General features: G+C 33.4%; 1 protein-coding gene across 1 annotated transcript; it reads right to left on the minus strand.

Annotated features, from left to right (window-relative positions):
• Positions 1-14,770: 14,770 nt before the first annotated feature.
• On the minus strand, positions 14,771-18,235 carry LOC11442635 (mitochondrial phosphate carrier protein 3, mitochondrial). Its single transcript, XM_003624430.4, has 6 exons — positions 17,786-18,235; positions 16,611-16,972; positions 16,450-16,493; positions 15,521-15,735; positions 15,297-15,421; positions 14,771-15,212 (listed from the first exon to the last, which is right to left on the minus strand). The coding sequence occupies exons 1-6, from the start codon at positions 18,104-18,106 to the stop codon at positions 15,158-15,160; spliced, it is 1,122 nt and encodes a 373-aa protein (XP_003624478.1). The 5' UTR covers positions 18,107-18,235; the 3' UTR covers positions 14,771-15,157.
• Positions 18,236-21,261: the final 3,026 nt, after the last annotated feature.

The following is a 21,261-nucleotide window of genomic DNA, read 5'->3' on the forward strand; positions in this document are numbered from 1 at the left end:
TCCTTGCAAATATAATAGACATTATCAAATTTATGCAGTAACTTTTTAATGGAGTACTCTATTTTAACTGGAATTCTAAAATTTATGTGGTACCCGACATGACACAGCAATAGTTTATTCTTAACATATTAATATAATCCTCTTTTTTAACTGCTTTGTACGTTTTTTTTATGTCTTGGATTTCGATTGCGAAATTGAAGGTGAATGTGATTTGTTTGTATTTCGTCCGTTGTGGTGATATTGTTTGGTTTGTAATAGTTTGCGTTTTTAGAAACGTGTATGTGTATTAATAATCTTTAAAAGTTTATTATGGTCAAAAAAATCACATGTTACATCAGAGATTAGACTGGTTTGTGATTGTTGACAAATGTTGGTCGTAGTAGTTTTTTTGTTAGTTTTTGTTTTGCAAAATACTCCAGTAGTTGTGGCCAATCATTCTACAATATGGAAATATGAATATATTATTTTGGTCATCAATGTAATAAATATTTTATTTGTACGTGTTAATACATCGTTGCATAAGCATATTTGTTTCGATATATTTTCATTTTAGGTAACAACTTTCATATTATTTTCTTCATTTATGTTATAGTAATTAAGTAACAAACGATCATCATACGTAATAGTCGTGTCACTGTGTGCGTAGTATCCTTTATCGTGAATGGTCAATAATTGAAAACTTATTGATTTTTCCTCTATTGCGTATTGACGCTTGCATCTGTCATTTATTTTGAATTAATACATTAAAAATTAAATCAATGCGAACGAGTATTGTGTACAAATTTGATATTTTGTTTCATTTCCAATTTACGATGATAAGCAGTTAATTTTTTATATTCCCAACAAATAATCGGCCCGTGCATCGCCACGGGTCACACACTAGTTATTACACATAGTAATTAACACTAGGATGCAACCACCAAATCTATTTTTGCCTTCCTGTGGCATATGTTTCTCTTATTATGGATAATCGTATCCTTCATTTTTCATGCATGTTTCGATGCAGGACTATTTTAGTTTTGAAATCTTTAAAAACTACAACAACATTGTGCATAACAGTGTCTATCAATTTTAATGTAGCTCATTTTTATCCTATTATTGCTAAGTGTTTGACTTAGTTTTTAAAGTATTATATATATATATATATATATATATATATATATATATATATAATCAAGCCATCTCGTGAACCAAACGAGTTGAATTATATATAGTTCAAGTTCAAGTTCAGTTCATTTGATTCATGAACCAAGTTCAACGAATCAATTGTCCAATCAAACTACGAACTTTAATATAGTTGGTTCAGTTCATTGCCAGTCGTAGCCCCTTCATAACTCATCTACATTCTTTCCCTTAAAAAAAAAAAAATCCTTAGAAAAATATTCATTTACACTTTTATCCTCTTAAGAAAAACTCATTTACCGCTTTACGCATAGAACCTGATTCCCGAATTTGTTGATGCGCTACGAACATTCCAATTGTGTGAAGAAGAAGAAGAAATGCGGAGACGAAGGAGAATTTCTGAAGCAGCAACACCACCTGCGGTGGATAAGATCAACAGCTTACCCGACGAGATTCTGAGTCAAATTCTGTCTCTTATCCCTGTCGAAGAGGCAGCTGCCACAAGCATTTTGTCAAAGAGATGGACTCATCTCTGGAAATTTACCGATTGTATCGATTTCACCGACATCATACTGAATGACACTGATTCTACTTACAGTTTCAATGATTCTATGTCCTCCATTTTGCTCTCTCGTGAAGCTGCTGGCTCTCTTTTTCTCAACAGACTCACCCTCGAAATTTGATATGGTAACACTGATCTTGCCTCTCGTTTAGGCTATCACAATATTAACAAATGGATTAACTTTGTTGTTCAACACGGACTCAAGTATCTTCGTCTTGGTCTTCACATCAGCGTGGAAGACGATGACGATGATGCCTATGTTGACATACCCATATTGCCTGTTAGTATTCTAACATGCAGAACACTCGTAAGTCTCGACCTGTGGAGGGTTTTGATTTTTCTTCTATTGGGTTTGGACTTCCATCACTCAATGCCCTTCATTTGGACGATACGATCTTCCAATACTTTCCAGATTTTATGCTGCTTCTGGCTGGATGTCCGAATCTTGAGCATCTACAAGTGGTAGATATACGTTTCATTTATGAGGAAGAAGATTCTCTTACCATACACGAGTTTAAAAGTTTGAGTTTACCCAAATTGATTAGTGTTGATATCACTGGATTGGAGTCTTCATGGTTTCTAATTCAAAGTATCTTCGCACAGATACATTCATGTTAATCACGAAAGACCACAAAGTCTACGAGGTCCTGTTTATTTTGAATACCATGCATACTTCCTTAATTTATATAATATTGAACTGTTTCCAACATAACATTAACACATTTGATTACATTAGGTAATTCTATTTTCTCAAATTATTATTGTGTCTGCACCTCATGTTGATCAATTGAATACCATACACTAATGGAATTTTATGGAAACAAATGTGTTTCATCTGCATTTTTTTCCCCTTCCTTTTTGTGAATTTGCCCCAATTTGATAGTGTGTATCTACATAATTCAGGCGAATCAACTTCAACACCCTTACGATGATATTCCTATTTTTCATAATTTGACCCAGTTGACGCTCTGCTATAATTGGGAGTTGGTAGGATTAGTGCTCCAACACTGCCCTATGCTTCAAAATCTCAAACTTTATAAGGTTTGTTAAGTCTAAGATTCACATTCGGTTTTTTTGCTTAATACAACTTTATGTTTTATTTTATGTGTACGTAATATTAATAGGAGTACCGCGATTCAAGAGTGGAGGAATATGAAGGAGAAGGTGAAAAAAATTGGGTGGAACCAGAACTTGTTCCTGAGTGCCTTTCATCATACCTTAGAACTTGCACAATGGATGCGTTTCCAGACCTACAAAGTGAGCTTATGTTAGCAAAATATATTTTGAAGAATGCAAGAATGTTACAAATCATGAAAATCAGGAATGGGAACAAAGCGGAACACCTTGAAATAGAAAAACAATTGTCCACATTTCCAAAGGCGTCTGCAACATGTGAATTTTTATTTTTTACATATAGAGCGTAGATATTAGTTTCTCTTCCTTGCTTTTTGTTTCCTTCTACTTGGTTGGTTGATCTATAAGCTACTATGAATGTCATGACTTTGTCTCGCTGCACAAATGAAGGAAAAATTATCTTTAATTAAATTTACTTGGTATTCATCTACTCTATTTATTTATGCTTATTTATTGAACCTATCTGTGAATTCAATTAGATCAAGGCTTGTCCATTTTATGTGCACTTGTATGCTAAATTCAGATTTGATACACTGCTGCAAAACAATTATTGTGTGTTTTTATCAAAGTTTTAGTTATGGGAAACAAGATTCATATATTGAATCCAAATGGGATACTCAGTATATGATAGTTTAGTTCGTATATGAGTGATTCGCGGAACAGCTTTAATCTTGTCTAAGGTAGCATGTTTTGGTACATTTTGTTCACATATTTTTTGCTTTCCCAATTGAGAGTTTGTTGTTTCTTAGTTTTGGACCCTGTTTATATTTGAGTTGAAGTACTTGTACTGTCATTTTAGTAAAGAATTTCTTTGCTGATTTTTTTTCTGAGAAGTTTCTTTGCTGCTATGTGTGTGTATGTTGGGCAGCTAGTATATAATAATGATTAGTGAGAAAGATAGTAAGTAATCTTAGTGGTTGCAAATGCTCCCAATGTAATTAAAGTGTAATCTTAGTGTGTATTGCACTTAGAATTTCGTTAATGATATTCTTGTTAAAAGAAGTGTTTATTGAAGTTATCCCTTCTTTGGCTTGGAGTTGCTCTCCCCAAATTTTTATCTATAAAAAAGTGTTTGGTATATAGAAACCTATATCAATTTCATTGAACGATGAATCCGTTTTTTATCTTTTTTCTATTGGAGAAACTATTTGTGGCAAAAATGAAGTATAAATATGGTAAAAGTAGCATAAATAGGCAATAAAAATTGAGTGTTTTGGTACTCTCAAATGTTTAACCAATAGAAAAGTGTTATTTCAATTCAAAGATCCATGTCAACATTATTAAAGATTGATTTAAAGGAAAGAGTTTTGGTACACTTCTCTATTCAATTTAACCCCTAAAATTTTTACAAATGATCACTTTAGTAAATTAATTAATTAATTTTTTTAATCAAAACAAAACCAAATCATTAACCACCATTACAATTTTCTCTTCATCATTCATCATCTGAAACTTAACTTCCTCTTTTTCTTTCTAGGAACACAAAACTGCAAATTAGTGTCGTAGGTGTTCCCCTTTTTCTTGCTGCAAATATCAATAACTGCAAATTAGTGTTGTTTTTCCTTGCCGTTCCCCTTTTTTGGTAGTGTGGTGAGTGGTTTTGGTAGCTATCCCCCTTTTTACTATAAAAAACAACTGCAAAGTTTAATTAAAATTTGTCAAATTAGTTCTTGTAGTTTCCCACGTATAAGCAAATTAGTTCATGCCAGTAGCATTCCTTCATGATAATACCTCTCCTGGAGACCAGAAAAATAAAAGATTTTTATCGTTTGGAAACGTCCAAATAAAATTCGATGAAAATGCTCAAACTATTGCAATGAAGGAGATGAAGAAGAAGAATTGCCATAAAGGAGAAGAAGTAACGATTTAAATTTATTTTCTTTTAAATCAAATTAAAATTAATTATATCATAAAATAAAAGTCCCAAAGTGCAAAATTCACAAGTTTGGTGGTGCTAATTCTATAATCCAGTCAAACTTACTTGTTCCATGCTATCAAAAAACTATTGGTCATTTTAATTTGGAGTATTGGTACATACAAATATATGGGTGTACGGTAGAAGGAGCCGCATAAATAAGGTATGATATCATCAATAATGTTTAGTTGCAAAGTGGTGATCCAATCATCTTTAATATAAGGTAGCTTTATTTTTACTATTAGAGCAAAACGTGTTTGAGTTACGTAGTTATGATGTAGCGTTGTAGGGACCGCTTATTAATGTTGGGTGGAATTCAAAGTAGATTCCTTAAAAAAAAAGTAAGTTCTTAGTGTACATTTATATTTTGCTTCATGAATTATTTTATGGAGTCCATCTTTGTTCCATTTGCCTTTGTTCAATTTACCCCATTTCCTTTCATAGATGTGTGACACTTGTTAAAAGAATATCCAATGGTTGAAATTAAAAAGGTAAAGATAGGTAATAAAACAAAATCCCTAGCCTAGTGTTCACTTCTCCTTCACGTCCCCTTCCCTTCACCGCCCATAACCAACATCTTGCCGCCGCCCACCGGTAATCATTCCATCACTGCCATCTCTTCGTACCGCTACCGTCATTATCGTCATGAATCAGCCCATCACCTCCACAGCCACGAATCAACCAATCGTAGCCGCCGTTACAAATCAGCACATCGTGGCCGACATCACAACGACAACATCTTCGAATTATTTTAAACCCTTACCTGCTAATCGGCTTACCAAGTTGGTGGATTCTTTTTTATTTCTTATTTCATTCATTTTCACGGTCGCCATCGACAACACCACCACCTTCCTTTCTATCGATGGCTTACCTGTTAACTCCTATTTCTGTTTTTGATTTTGATTTACAACGTTTTTTAATTTGATGGGTTGATGGGTTAGTGATAGAAATCTCGAAAATAACAAGAAATAAGAACAGAGGAAAAAGATAGAAATTGAATATGAGTGAAGATGGGTTGGTGATTACGGTTTCCGGAAAATGGTGGATGATTAATTTGATGTATCATTGAATAAAAGATACAGAGATTGTGTTTCTGAAAGCATCACATGTGTGTTTGTTTATTGTTGTGTTTTTTATTTCAACCGTTGGATATTATTTTGTCACATGTCACGCATCTGTGATAGTAAATGAGGTGAATTGAGCAAAGGTAAATGGAGCAAAGATGAACTCGAGTGGAAGGTGAATTATAGAAGCATTTTACAAATTCAAAGATTAAATTAAAATGTTCCCATTATTAGGAACCAAATTGTGAGTGCCCTACAAAGTTTGAGATTACTTAAGTGGTCTACTCTTTTTTTTGTAAAGTAGTTTAGTGGCGAGCTCACATATTTTAATATATGTAAAGAAGTAGGGTGTCTAAGGTTCGAACCTCAACCCTTATATATAATATGCAATATCTCTTTCAACTGAGCCAAGCTCACAAGAACCTTAAGTGGCCTACTCTAAGCATGTTATATAATATGATACAAATGTTGACTTCCTAAAAAAAGTTATATAATTCTTTCAAAAAAAAAAAAGGTTATATAATATAAATTTTGTGCTTAATTAAATGCACTTATGGTCTTTTCAAAAAAAAAAAAAATGAAGTTTTGATCTCCTATAGTTAACACCTCATTATGAATAGACCACGTCAATAAAAATGAAATGAGGTATGAAAATTAGAATAAAAGAAAGAAGTTGAGGATAAAAAAATCAATTTCTAACATGGGAAACAAAACTTTATTCTTTTGGAACATAAGGGGACCAACGTTCATATAAAGGTGTATATTTTCAGAGAAAAACAATAGAAAACGGATCGTCCTTAAAAAAACAAAAAATGAATCTAAGAAACATCACATAAGTTTTTTTTCTTCTTAAAATGCCAAAGAATATTAATGAGGTACTAGTTAAAGAAACATTTATTTGTTGTCTAGTTTAAAAAAATTATTTAAAAATATTATATTGAGAAATGATAAAAAGTGGTATATATTTTTTTGAGTAATGTTAAGAGCAAACGCTCTAACAAACGCAGAACAACACACACTTTTAAATTAAGCCACGTCACTCTTTTCAAAACGCTAGTTACCTGTTTACCGGAACACCAGGTTTCATTTAAGTTTTTACCCAATTATATTATTAAAAAATAATAATTAATTATCACATCCGATTCTCCTTCCTGCACGTTTCAACATGAAGCACCAAAACTCCATTAAAGAAAAATCAAATACCAAAACCTTTCATCAACAACACAACACCCATATATTCCTTCAAAAAAAAAAAACACAACACCCATATATAAGACTCGCATCAACTTCCTCTCTTTTCTGTAACTAACTTCTTTTTTTTTGGTAGATAGACGAAATGTTATAAACTCACACACATAAGTGGAGGTATCGGGGTTCGAACCCCGGTCATGACATCCGACTTAACAATTTCGGCATTTTGCCAGTTGAACTAGGACTTCTGGATTGTAACTAACTTCTAATACCAAACTACCGCCATAATCATTGAAACCTCCATCTGAACCACCAAAACCACAACCCAAGAAGTGTGCAAAGAAGAACAAATTCAACCTCTTTGTTGGGAAATCAACTGGGACAGAGAAAGAAATAGAAAGGGGTCGTGAGAGATAGGAGGATATAACTGATCTGTTTTTGTCGGTGCCGTCTCTTTCGCCGCCAGTGTCATCTTTATAAGAGCGCCACCCCTTGCTACTAACCTGCAGAACCATGTGAATGTATTGCAACCATATAATTTTGAAAACGGGTAATGGCGAAACTGTTTCCACTTTCCAATTTGTTTTGATTATAGAATTATAAAATAAAATAATAAAAAAAAAGTAATTTGATAGCCGGTAGCCAAAAAAGAAGTATTCACATGGCTGGCTGTAGAAGCGTGTGTTGATGGGCGTTTGTTAAAGCGTTTGTCTATAGCAGTTCTCTATTTATTTTTTTACAAAAAGTGGTATATTAAACTTTGTTTTGAAAGAAAGTGGTATATTAAACTTCTTGAAAGTAAAATAAAAAAACATTTTCAATAAAAGGTATTTTTTTTTACTGTCTTAATTAATGTCTCGTAGACATTTTTTTTTAAAGGAATATCTCATAAACATTTGTTGGCATGATTTTTTTTTACAACACATAAATGACATAAGTTTTTTTTTTTTTTGAGAGATAAATGACATAAGTTTTGTCCTTTAAAAATTGCTATAGTAGAATTAATTTTTTTTAGGACCCTATAGTATACATTAAAAAAATCGAGAGCTTCCCTCAAAACAAAACAACAAATATATTGAGAGTTAATTCTTCGTTTACACCTTTACGGGTCGAACCCTAATCGTAGACGCCACGTGTGTAATTATTTAATTAAAAAAAATATATAATCATTTTTTAAATTAAATAAATGAAAAATTAAATTAAAAAAAATCAGGAAAAATATAATTGTGTAATTAAAAAAAAAAATAGAAAATTGGAAGGGGCATGAGGTTCATTTTTGTTCTCAGATCCTTGTCAACATCATCTATGAACATCATCTTCATCTTTTTTGAACAATGTTATCCTTTATCTTAACCAAGATCATAATCATCAATTCATCATCATCACAAAACCTTGTCAAATATCTTTTCTCTCTCTTCATTTAGATAATTAGCTTATTGTTTGTGTTATTTGTCCAAACTAAAGCTTGCAAATTCCCTACATGTGTTATCAGTCTAGATAATTTACACCAGTGACCAAGTTCTTCTCTGCCCTCACTTTCCTTCTAGTATCAAAAAGGAATCGGCTTAAGCTGATGAAAATTATGAGGGACTTATTTACTAAATCTATGCATTGCATCGTTAACATCTTTCAATTCAAACTAAAAAATCCCAAATCAAGTATGTCTCACCATCCTTTCCGTCCCACACGACACAAAGCTGTATATCAGCGATTAATGCACCATATTTTGAAAAACAGATTGAATGTTTTGAGGGTGAGTGCTTGTGGTGGTCGTGGTTTTTAGATCTATAGATCTATAAGAGATTTAGTTAAAGTGTACCAATATTATTGCTTTGTTCATAAACTTGATTAGCTACAGAGGTGAATTCCATATAATACTGAGAAACATAATTGGTTTGATTCAAAGGAGTGTGTATGAAATGGGTGGAAGGTTGAATTTGCAGGAAGGGAAGAAAGGAAGAAAATGAAAGAGAGAGATAGTGGATCTGAAAAAGAGAGGTGGAGAGGAGGAAACTCACGTGCCTCTTTCCTTTTCCTTTTTGTTTTTATTTTTTATTTTTTAATTACACAATTAATTTTTTCCTATTTTTTTTATTTAATTTTTCATTTATTTAATTTAAAAAATGATTTTATTGTTTTTTTAATTAAATAATTATACAGATGGCGTGCCACGTAGACATTGACCGGTCAAAATTTGCCAAAAGGACCAAAGATGCAAAGGGACTAAATCTTAGGTGGTCAAAATTGCAACTTTTTGCAACTTAAGGGTGGAAAAGTGTACTTTAGCCTAGAATATTTTGGTACCGTTTGTTAATGGATTTTCTGATTTCCCAATTGATTGTATGTTGTTTCTTTGTTCTGAAACCTGTTTATATTTGAGTTGAAGTACCTCTTGTACTCTCATTTTGTGTGTGCGTGCGCTTATATAACTTATTTGTGTGTGCGTGCGCGCCCGCGAACGATGAGAAAGATTGTAATCTTAGTGTGTTCAAACTTCAAATGCTCCCAATGTGATGAATGTGGATCCACCCCTGTTTGTGATTTAGTGCTATAAGTCGATACATCAGTTTGTGGAGTCTTGCTCTATAATTTTGGTTTTGTACTTTGTTTCATTATTACATGCTTAATTATTAAATTGACGTCCAAGAGGAACAAACATGGCTTCTCTAAATTGAAGAAGATCGCAAATTACTCATTCACTTTAGTGGGACAAATGGAGGATCTCAAACATTGATATGAAATGTAATGGTTGTTATTTTGCTAAAATATATCCACATTTGTCACAAACAATTGATTTATTAGAATCTGGTTTGCCATCAAATGTTTCCTTTTAAATTTGGCTTATGCAGATGTGATAGTGATGTAGCATACTGCTTTCTGAAAGCAATATTTTCAACTTTATTAAGTTCTTTATATTGAAATTTGATAGAGTAATACTTCTTAGAGTCGTTAAGCAATATAAAACTTTTAGAAATAGATGGGCGGAGTTAGGGGAAAAAAATATCGAAGTGTATGGTTTAGCTAGATGTAGAGATGTTAAGAAGCAAATGCATCATTTAATTAGAAAGGGTTTTTTATTCTGAAAGAATTTTACTAGTTGTCTGGCCCTGAGTATTGGTGACTATATGCTTTTCCATTAGGCTTATATAATCACCTTGGATGATTTCTCAATTTACACCCAATATAATCAAATTAGTCAAAAATACAATCCTGGAAACACGCTTCATGTAGACTTAAGCAGCGGATTGAATATTTCATTATTTCACCTTGCCCTCAACACAATACTATGTTACTACCTAAAATTTATCTGAAGCCTAATAATGGTACTTAGTGCCCTTTTTATGTCCCAGGGTTTCAACATATGAAAGGAGGTGTTATGGTAGCTATGTGTTGGCTTGAGGTTTAACTCCTTCCCTCCATTCATGCAGCAGCACCTTGTCCTCTAGGTGTATAATGATGAATTCCAAAGCTCGGAAATTTTATTTGGCACTTTTTTGAAATTTACCTACCTATAAGAAAGAGAAAAGACACTCGAAGAGAATAAATGTTAAGACTAAGCTACTCTAAAAAAAATCTTTTTCACCTTCATTCATTTTAACAAGGTGAGGCCTAGCTTACCATTACAAACACATGGGCAATTTACCCATGTAACTTAACAATAATAAAAAGCAGCCACGTATACTCATTGTATTTGAAATACTTATTATTTAGTTTTATAAATTGTAACCATATACTTTTGTTATTTTGTAGATTTACCCAAGCATTAATTAAGTTTGGCTTATTAAATCATTTGGTCCCTCAAATAATTTCAAATTTTTATTTTGGTCCCATAATTAATAAAACGTACATTTTGATCCCTCACTTTTTCCTCCGTTTGCCAAATAAATCCCGACGGTTAAGTTTAACCCCAAATGATGTTTATGGTGGACCAACCTTAAGAGTGGTCCACCATAGATCCTATTAATTATTTTAATTTCAACCGTTTGATTTTTTTGTAAAAGATAACCATTGGATTAGACAGGTCTATTTAATCTTACGATGTACCACCAACACCTAATTTTTTCCTTTTCTTCATCTTCAATATTTTCATCTTCATCAATCATATTCATACATTCATACATAGAAACCCAGAAAAATAAATTAAAACAAAAAATCCAAAAAAAAGAAAATCATCATCTTCAACACTCTAATCATCATTTCTCTCTATAAAAAAAAAGTCCAACGGAACAACATCAACAACAACAACAAGGTACCCTTTTAAAAACAGAACAACATCAAATCACTAATCATTCCCTATTTTCCTCTTTGCATCAACAGAACAACATCAACATCAAATCACTTCTCTCCATTTTCCTCTTTTCCCTTCTTCTCTTCTCTTCTCTCTTCTCTTCTCTTCCCAAACCCATAAACACAGATCTGTGCAGAAGGAACCGGAAGTTGACAGTGTTGGATTTGTGGTGGTTCAAGGTCGCATCCCAAACCCTTCTCCGCGTTTCTCGCCAATTTCCAGATTACAACATACGCGAAAATACAAAACAACGCGTCGTCGATGCGTTTCGTTCAAACCCAACACTTTCTGAACCTTCTTTGCTTTCCAAAGCTTTTTTGTTTGGAAAATCTCAGCTTGATGTTGCTAAACAACAAGCCATTGTTTACTCTATTTATGCTCCTTCTCTTCCCAGTGTTACAGACCTTCCTAATAAACCCTTTTAATCAAGGTTCCATTTTGTTGTTTTTTTAGAACAAATGGAGATGATGATGAGAATATATGGATTTTGGTTTGATTTTGTGTTTGTTGATGTTGTACGAATTATTTGATATGGCTGGAGAAGAAGAGGAGAAAGGAATTGGAATTTTTTATATTTGATATGTTGTACGAATTATTTTGTTGTTGTTGTTTGTTGATGTTTGTGATTTTATGTTTCTAATAAACCCAGGTTCCCTCACTTGTTTTGCTCGCTGGAGAAGAAGAGGAGAAAGGAATTGGAATTTTTAATTTGGTATTAGGGGTATTTTAGGTAGTTCACATCTTTAGCATTATTTTATGAAGATCAAGAATGTGAAGATCTAACGGTCCCTTTTATGATAAATGGATCGAACGGTTAAAATTAACAAAATATTAAGGTTTACAATGGACCACTTTTAATGTTGGTCCACCATAGACATTTGAAGTTAAAGTTAACGGTTGGAATTTATTTGGCAAATGGAGGAAAAAGTGAGGGACCAAAAGGTACATTTTATTAATTATGGGACCAAAATGAAAACTTGAAATTATTTGAGGGACCATTGGATCAAATAAGCCATCAAGTTTTATCTTCTCAAAAAAATTGTCCAGACTACATTCTGCTTCTGCGTTTTCATCTTTCAATTTTTCAACCTAACCATTACTTCCTTCAATCTATTCGTAATTTGCGAAAAAATTGATTCATCAACATCAAATTCATCCATCGTATTTACTCTCCACTCATACCGTTTCTTCTCTCTCATCTTTGGGAAAAATGCCCTAAAAAACTCATCTCTGTCACGAAACCCTCGCGTATTTGCAAGTAAGTAAGCCTTTCATCCCTCTCATTCAACTTATTCCTCGCGGATTTGCAAGTAAGTAAGTTTTCTTGTTTTAATTGCTATTTAAATGGTTGAAATTGTTTTGTTTGATTTGGGAGTTTATGGTTCTCCATATTTTAATGAATATTGAATTATTCACTGGCTGTGATTGTTTGATTTGGGGTTTATGAATCATGCTTGGTCTGATACAAATATGTTATAATCCTTCTGCATTTTTTTATTCACTCCTCATGCTTTGTGCTACTTTGTTTTGTGTTATAAATGGAGAAGTTGCTTGAAATCTGCCCCATTAGTTGTTTTATTAAGTAATTTTTTTAGTTGGAGTTCTAGCAGAACATGATTGACTTTTTAATTCCTTTTAGAGGCTATACAATAGGGATATTAATAGCAATAGTAATAGCAAGATCTTATTCTTGTTTAGATCAAAATCTTTTTTTGGATAAACCATAAATCTTTTCTCAATGTCCATCATCTGGATCGTCTACACTGGTTCCTTTTGGTTATTGACTTTGTGAAAAAAGAATTAGTATATCTTGACTCGTACCAAAGTTCGTCGGTGAATTAGTACAGCCAGTGATAAATTCAATATTCATTAAAACATGGAGAACCCTAAACCCCCAAATCAAACAAAACAATTTCAACCATTTAAATAGCAATTAAAACAATAAAACTTACTTACTTGCAAATCCGCGAGGAATAAGTTGAATGAGAGGGATGAAAGGCTTACTTACTTGCAAATCCGCGAGGGTTTCGTGACAGAGATGAGTTTCTTAGGGCATTTTCCCCAAAGATGAGAGAGAAGAAACAGTATGAGTGGAGAGTAAATACGATGGATGAATTTGATGTTGATGAATCAATTTTTCCCAAATTACGAATGGATTGAAGGAAGTAATGGTTGGGTTGAAAAATTGAAAGATGAAAACGCAGAATAAGTTGAATGAGAGAGTTTTGTCGGATAGATGAATCAATTTTTGTTCCCAAATTATGAATGGATTGAAGGAAGAAATGGTTGGGTTGAAAAACTAAAAGAAAACGTAGAAGAAGAAAGCAGTTATTTGATATTGGAGAAGAAAGCAGTTATGTAGAAGAAGAAAATAATCTGGAATTTTTTTTTTTTAAATTAATTAATGGGTCAATCTGCTAATAACAAAAGTTTACCGGGTCAATATATCAAACCCATCTCCTCGTCCATTTTTTACTTAGCTTTGTCATATTCTAAAAAAATAACTGATGACTCACTCTAATGAATTTATCTAGTTTATTTTAAAAAGGGTGTGTTCATGCCACAAATAGCTTAGTTTTTAGATGGTTTTTCAATAACTACCTTAAAATTGTTCGCTTGACTCAAAAAAAGCAATCATGAGTTACAATCCGATCAGAAATTACACACAAAAACAATTGATCAGGAGTCACGACTAGATCGAAAGCAAAATTGAGGTGTCTATTGAACAACTCTCTCTAATTTTTTAAGTCAATTGAACCTAAATATATATATATATATATATATATATATATATATATACGTACAACCATTTTGCTACAACTTTTGGACAACTTTCTCTCCCATACTCACATTATAATCTCTCTTTCTCTCTCTCTCTCTCTCTCTCTCTCTCTCTCTCTCTCTCCTCTCTCTCTCTCTCTCTCTCTCTCTCTCTCTCTCTCTCTCTCTCTCTCTCTCAATATATAAAAAAAAAACTTTAGAGGATGCAAATGACCTCACCATTAAACTTTCAAGTTGTTTTTTATAATTGAAAAGATTCAAATCCGCATAATACATATGTAATGTAGATAGATATATTTATAATGTTGAGAGAGAGAGTTTTTTTTTTTTTTTTTGCAATGAAAACATCATGCAACATTTCCAAGTTAGACTTTTCATGCGAGCAAAAACCAAAATGTCCTCCTTTATGCTCTGGTCCATGAATTTCTAAAGGTTGACCTAAATATAAAAGGGGGGTTATTTAAACTAATTTCTTCGCATGAACATGTGCTCTAAGAACATACAATTCAAAATAATTTCTTGCAGGTATAGATAGATTAATCTAAGTGTATGATAACATTATCTAAGCGTATTACAACTTTACTTGCAAAGAAGAATAGCTTGGAAATTATCACGTGAATAGCAAGAAAACAGACATTGAGCTGACATGTTAAAAGACGTTGAAATACAAAATAAAAAGAAGATATGAAACTCATTTTTTACCAACAAAAACATTCCGGATGAAAATTAATCAGGTAAACTAGAAGAAAAATTGATCTCAATCGAGGCATTGCATATCCGCCCATGCTTATGCATAGACAACAAAACAAATGTGTATTCCTTTTGACAGAGGCATGTAGTGACCCTAACACGCAAAATTATATCATTCCTAGCTACGAAGTTTTCAGCAACTGGAAGGATGCGAGCAAAACCATCCTACCAAAATTTAAAATAACAAATGCAAGAAAATTGGAAACAATGTCTGAACTTGAAAAGAATATCATCCAACCATGCTTGAGAACTCAAGCAACCTCGGCACTCCTCTGTTTATTTATGGTCCCTATTCGCTGGTTTCCTAAGTTTCTTAAGCAAACTATAAATTGTAGTCATTGTTGATTACTTCATTCCTTTGCAATCTCTGCAACGGGAGCAGGAGCAGCACCACCGGTTGTTGGCCTAACAAATATAACAAAATTTATTAGGCACATGTATCCCGCTTTAGAACAAATATATCACAGACTAGCATTTGTAAAAACTTACAGCCCCACAAAGACTTTGAAAGCATCATATATTCCCCACTGGGCTCCGGTAAGTGTTCCAATCATAACAATCCGGAGAGGGAGACCTCTGGTGAAGAGACCAACCACACCAAACTTCGCAACAGCCTGCATCAAATAGTAGATAACATCATCACATTAGATATACTTGTAGAAAACATACAAAACGCAAAAAAATTACATAAATATGACCTAGTTGAAACTCACATCACCAACTGTTGCTCCTTTGGCGTTGTTCAGAAAAGAGACAAGGTTATCAGCAGGATGAGACACAATTGCACAAAGTACACCAGCAATGTATCCACCAGCAAAACTGACACCAAGTTGCAGCCCTTTGCTGCACTCATTCTTTGGTTGTGGGATGGCATGCTTATAGATTTGCTCAACAATGGTCTCAAAAGAGGCAAACTTCATCATAGTGTCTGCAAGAAATAATATAATTTAGTTCTATATGTCTTATTATCAGGTTTCAACCCCTTAGGTTCCATCATAAGTTATCTTCCTATTCGTAAAACATAATGACATGAACAAAACAAGCTTCAAACTTAAATTGCAGATCAGTAAACTGCTCCACCAATATTCATACCAATGAGTTTCATCATATGAATACAAAAAAAATAACAAAAAAGGATTATGGTGATAAGTATTACTAAAATATTATTCATGACATCATAAAACAAATCGTACACTAAGAATGTCTTATTACATGGAAGTGCTAGAAATTCATGATTTATGCAATACAGAACATTTAGATATTTTAGTCTAAAGACATTCAAAAGAATGGGACAACTTATATCCTTGACAAACTTTTGGCTTCCTCTTGAATGAATTTTCTAAAACTCATTAGTAGAAGCAGGTAATTAATCCTAAATGATAAATTTTAACAGCAAAAATATCGACAGACAGAATATTTAGATTAAAAAATAAAAACTGACTTGAAGTCCAACAAGGTAGTGCAACATGGCTAACAATCATGACATGAGAAGCAACATGATATAACAAAAAAATGATGTGCAAACTGGAATGCCTCAGATGGTAACAGAAGTAACAGATATTGAACAGCATTCAAAGTGTCCAGTCAACAAGAAGGATATTGCAGTATAGTGCAAACTACAAACTTCAAATGTAGAACTTACATGGAATCTGCCTTCCCCATAGAGGCACTAATCCCTTGTACAGCCTGTAATCATAATATATTTAGTTAGATCCCATCCTAATTCCTAGCATAGATCAAGAGCAACATAATACAATCACGCTCATATAGCAATTTTATCGCTGACAAAGTTTATAAGCATACCCCAAAGCTCCTTCAGACTTGACAAATTTTGGGAGCCCATCACCGAGACCTCTTGCAAAACCAGGCTGAGTTTGAACACGGACTTTAACAGCCTCGAATGGGCAAAGTGCAACGTCAGCAATAACCTCAGCAGATGCTGAACCAGCAAGGTAGATCAAGGTCTTGTACTTGGCTGCATACTCGGGGCCAGCAATATCAGAATAGTACTTCTTAAAGAACTCATAGAACCCAAATTTGCAAGCACCCTGGGCACTGTAACCAAGTAATGTTGGCACCCATCCGCGGAAAAATCCCTTAACTCCCTGCTCCTTGAACAAAACTCCAAACCCTGATGAGATGCTCTTGTACTTGGCAGGGTCAATCTGAAATCAACAATCAAATAACACAATCACAACACAATACATAGCTACAACCAACTAAACAATTCCAATCCTAACACCAACAACACAACCAGTTTAACACATCATGACTACTCATCACAAATTCAGCAATCTATGACTAGGTGCTATATCACAATATTTGTAATGAATAGCATTTGCAGAACAATAACAATTAGTTGAAATTTTGTTATGCAATAGCATTGTAGCGTCATCAAAACTGTTATCTAACATGAAAACGATAGATGTGATTACATACAATTTTATCATTTTTAATTACTACCGGTGTTGATGTGTCAATGACTGTCGTGACCGGTGCCTGTGTTTCATAACTACTAATCACAAACAAACTACGAAGTCATCAGCGAAGTAAATGTACCAAATATGAATATTCATCACAAAACAATCCTACTCAAAATATCAACAGACTAAAACGCGGCTAGATGAACAAAAATCAAAGTACATGATCAAAGAGAACTGCAAAATTCAATAGTAAAAAACTCAAAGCATTTCAAAGATTCGTACTAATAAAATCAAAATTCTACGAAGCACCAATCAAACGATCCTTCAACTTAACATACAACCAGAATCAACACGTTCACAGATCTACTAAACCAAAACAACAGTATCACAATCAAATCAAAATCCACAAAAATTCAACAACATTCACAAAAACCTAAAAGCATTTCTCAGATCTAAACCATCGCAAATCAAATAAACACCTTAAAATCAAACATAAATCACAATAAATCTAACGAATAAAATCCAGATCCAAGAAAAAGAAGAACGATATTAGACCTGCATATTACACTTGACTAAGTCAAGAGGAGTAACAGTCATATGAGTAAGACCACAGCTAAGAATTCCACCAGCAGTACAAGCAGCATAGAAAGCAGGTGAATACATCTCGATCTTGCCAAAAGGTTCCTTAGGAGAAGGAATCATGAATCTACCGGATCCAGTTCCACGGAGTGAAGGCGTCGCGGCGGCGGACGGAGCGGGACCGGAACTGACGATCTGGTGAATAACCGGTAGGGTTTTGGTGGATGAACCGTAGAGAAATGAAGGAATCATGTTTCTACGGTTAGAGGAAGAAGATTCTGATGAAGATTGAGCCATTGCGTTTGTTCGTTAATCGAAGTGAATTTGATTTTGTTGAAGAGAAGCAAAATGAAATGCGAGAGAGGAGAGGAGGGTCAGTCTCTCCCAATTCTTTTGCTTTTTGCACCAATCACTTTGTTTCTACAATTCCACTCTTTACTTTATATCGCTGTGATGAATTTTATAAGGACAATAACACCCCTTACATTTTGTTGGAATTATCGCGTTGACACTATGTTAAAATTACAGTGTTTTTTTTCATAGGGAAAATGAAATGGCCTAAACTTAGTGGAATATTCCGTGAATCTACTCAGCGAGGGAAAAATAGAGAATACTAGTAAAAATTATATTATTTGGTTATTTGGTTATGATACAGATTGGACTCTGTCTTTCAAACTTTTAACAAATTTTATTCTATAAGAACTGATATGATAATAAGTAAAGTGTCTTGAATTATTAATATGACAGTATTAATAAAATATTTTAACTTAAGAGATTATTTTGATTAATATAGTATATCACGAGGAACTATTTTAGAATTTCAATACATTGAAATATTGTTTTAATGGATCAAAATGATTGTTATCCTTTTTATTTTCTCATCTTCTTTTATCTTTTCGTTTTCATTAATTTTGAAAGAGAGATGATTGCAAGAGAGAATATATGTGTCTTTAAATGGTTATGGTTCATGTCCTCGTGAGCTTAGCTCAGTTGGTATAGACAATGTATAATATATACAAAGTTTGGGATTTAAACCTCAACCACCATAAAAAAAAATGGTCACGGTTTCTTAAGAACGCAAAGTGGCAGAGAGTTGTTATTTGCTATTGTGGCGAAATTTAAATAAGGTGTAATGTTCTTATTCCTTATACTTAAAATTTAAGTGGTAAGGTTCCAAAAGTATGACTCAGTGGTTAGTAGCCTGCTATAACATTTGGTTTGATGTAGCGCGTATTCGGAAAGAAAATTGAAGTAATAGGAGTCTGTCGATCTACAAATCCACCTCTATATGAGTACACTTATTCGCCTCTATTCCTAATTTTTTTTATTGAGTTTTCTAAGAGCCAACTATAAATTGGATTTGTTTCCACTCGTTTATTATTTACCTTCTTGTACTTTTCCCTTTATCGGTAGCAACCCGAAACATGTTTAGGATGTGTGATCGCATAAGGCCTCATATTTTTAGAGGCACCGTGTTATTGGACTGTACTAGTTAAGACTAATACATACATACATACATATGTGAGAGGGCGGGAGGGAGAGGGAGAGAGTGTGTGATTTATATATGGCCTTAAAAATCTACCTAAGGTCACACTTGCAAATATCTTGAAATGTTACCCATTTTGCTTTAGCATCAAACTCGTAATTATGAAACATTTTAGGACATTTTGCTTCACATGCATATATGCTACCAAAAAGTATCTAATTCACGACTAAAATACCTTTTCCAATAATATTTTTTTTCTATTTTATAATATTTTTTCCCTTTTTCGCACTCAACCTTTGTGTTCGTAAAACTAATAATAGTGTGTGCGCGTGTGTGTGATAGAGAGATTCAACCCTTTTCACTTTGTCCAAAAATAAATTCAATTATATTGCACAAGGTATGAATAATAAGTGCATTTAGACACATCATGTGGATAAACATATGGCGCAAAACAGTACCGTATGTTGGGCGCACACATGCAAAGAGTCATGTTCATATTTTTCAACAATGGAAATATAGATAAAGTACGATGTAACAGAAATGGAAAGTACGTGGTTGTTTTCTTTCTTTTCTATGCACACTTGATGCGCGAAGGTTCTGCATACTCTAAAAAGTAGGGCTCGACATAGAGGAAGAAAACTTAGTCTTCTTCATAGATGAGTATCACATAGGAATATTTAAACTATAATCCTTTCTGGACATGAGAAAATTTAATCGATTAATTAAACTGATATTTTCCACTTACTCGTCATTAAAGTCGTGATGGACTTCTTGTTCACTTTTAACAACTGGAAGTTTAATGGAGATGCTACCCATCACATTCTTGTTAGCATTGGGGATTTCCCTAGTATCCCAAGGTTCTCTTGGAACAAAATATGTTTAGCAATAATAATCATTAAGAGTTTTGATGATAACAAAGTATTAAAAATTGTCAATTGGATATGCTAATATTTGTTCAAGTGTACAGGACTATAGACAAAATTTGACATCTTAAATTGGTCTTGAAAGAACAAATAAAGAACAAGTACATCAACAAAAAGGGAAGTTTAAAGCGTCTGAAGAAAACTGCTCCTGAAGTGTGAAGTGCTCATGAAGACAAAGTGCTCCTGAAGTGATGACGTCATCAGAAGAAAGATCATCAAAAGTTGTGTATCACCAGAAGCTGCAGTTCATCAGGAGATGCGACTTAAAGCTTCAAAAGTTATTTCAAGGATTCAAACTCGCCTAGAAATTGCAGAAGACTGGAAAAGTATGGCAACGGCTATTTTGAAATGCATTGGATGTTTATTCTTCAAAGAAGCGTTGACATAGTACGTTTGTACAGAGTGTACAACCAGTACCTCCACTGCTCTGTTTTTGTCTCTGCTACAAGACAAGAAAAAACAGCTCTGTCTGCAACAATGTTTATTCACATTGGGAACGAATTTGAAATTGATCCTTCATAGGACAATAACCATATCAGGCAAATGATCATTGGTGATTGATCAAAAACTTCAAACGACTTTATTTTGAATGTGATGACATTTCAACGTCTCTTTCACACCTCTATATAAAGGAGTGAAGACTCAGAGTTTCATAAGAACAATACTACGCATCAGCTAAGCCAAAACTCTATTGAAATTGTTCTCCACTTCAAAGTTCACTTAGAATTTATTAACAAAGCTTATATCTTAGGAACTCTAGAGTCCTTTGAGTCTGTATCTGATTTGTATTGTGAACACCACTGATTGTATATCAAGGGTTCAACTTCAAACAATTTTCTTTGTAATTTTGTTTGAATTTAGAAGTCTCTTGCAGTTGTGCTTGAGCAATAGAAGTCTCTTGATTGTGTTCAGGAGCATAGGAAGTCTCTTGCAGTTGTGCTTGAGCAATTTGAAGTCTCTTACTAAGTTTAGTAGTGAGCATTTTTAATCAGATATTACATAGTGAACTCCCCTTAGAAGTGCAAGGGGGACAAGACTGACTT

Source organism: Medicago truncatula, chromosome 7, assembly GCF_003473485.1.
Source record: "Medicago truncatula cultivar Jemalong A17 chromosome 7, MtrunA17r5.0-ANR, whole genome shotgun sequence".
In the NCBI taxonomy this organism is placed as follows: domain Eukaryota; kingdom Viridiplantae; phylum Streptophyta; class Magnoliopsida; order Fabales; family Fabaceae; genus Medicago; species Medicago truncatula.

Coding starts and splice junctions, on each gene's coding strand:
- LOC11442635 (XM_003624430.4), bottom strand. CDS start 18,106: ATGGCTCAATCTTCATCAGAATCTTCTTCCTCTAACCGTAGAAACATG. Junction 16,973..17,785: donor TAGTCAAGTGTAATATGCAG/GTCTAATATCGT, acceptor TGTTGATTTCAG/ATTGACCCTGCCAAGTACAA. Junction 15,213..15,296: donor TTCAAAGTCTTTGTGGGGCT/GTAAGTTTTTAC, acceptor TATATTTGTTAG/GCCAACAACCGGTGGTGCTG.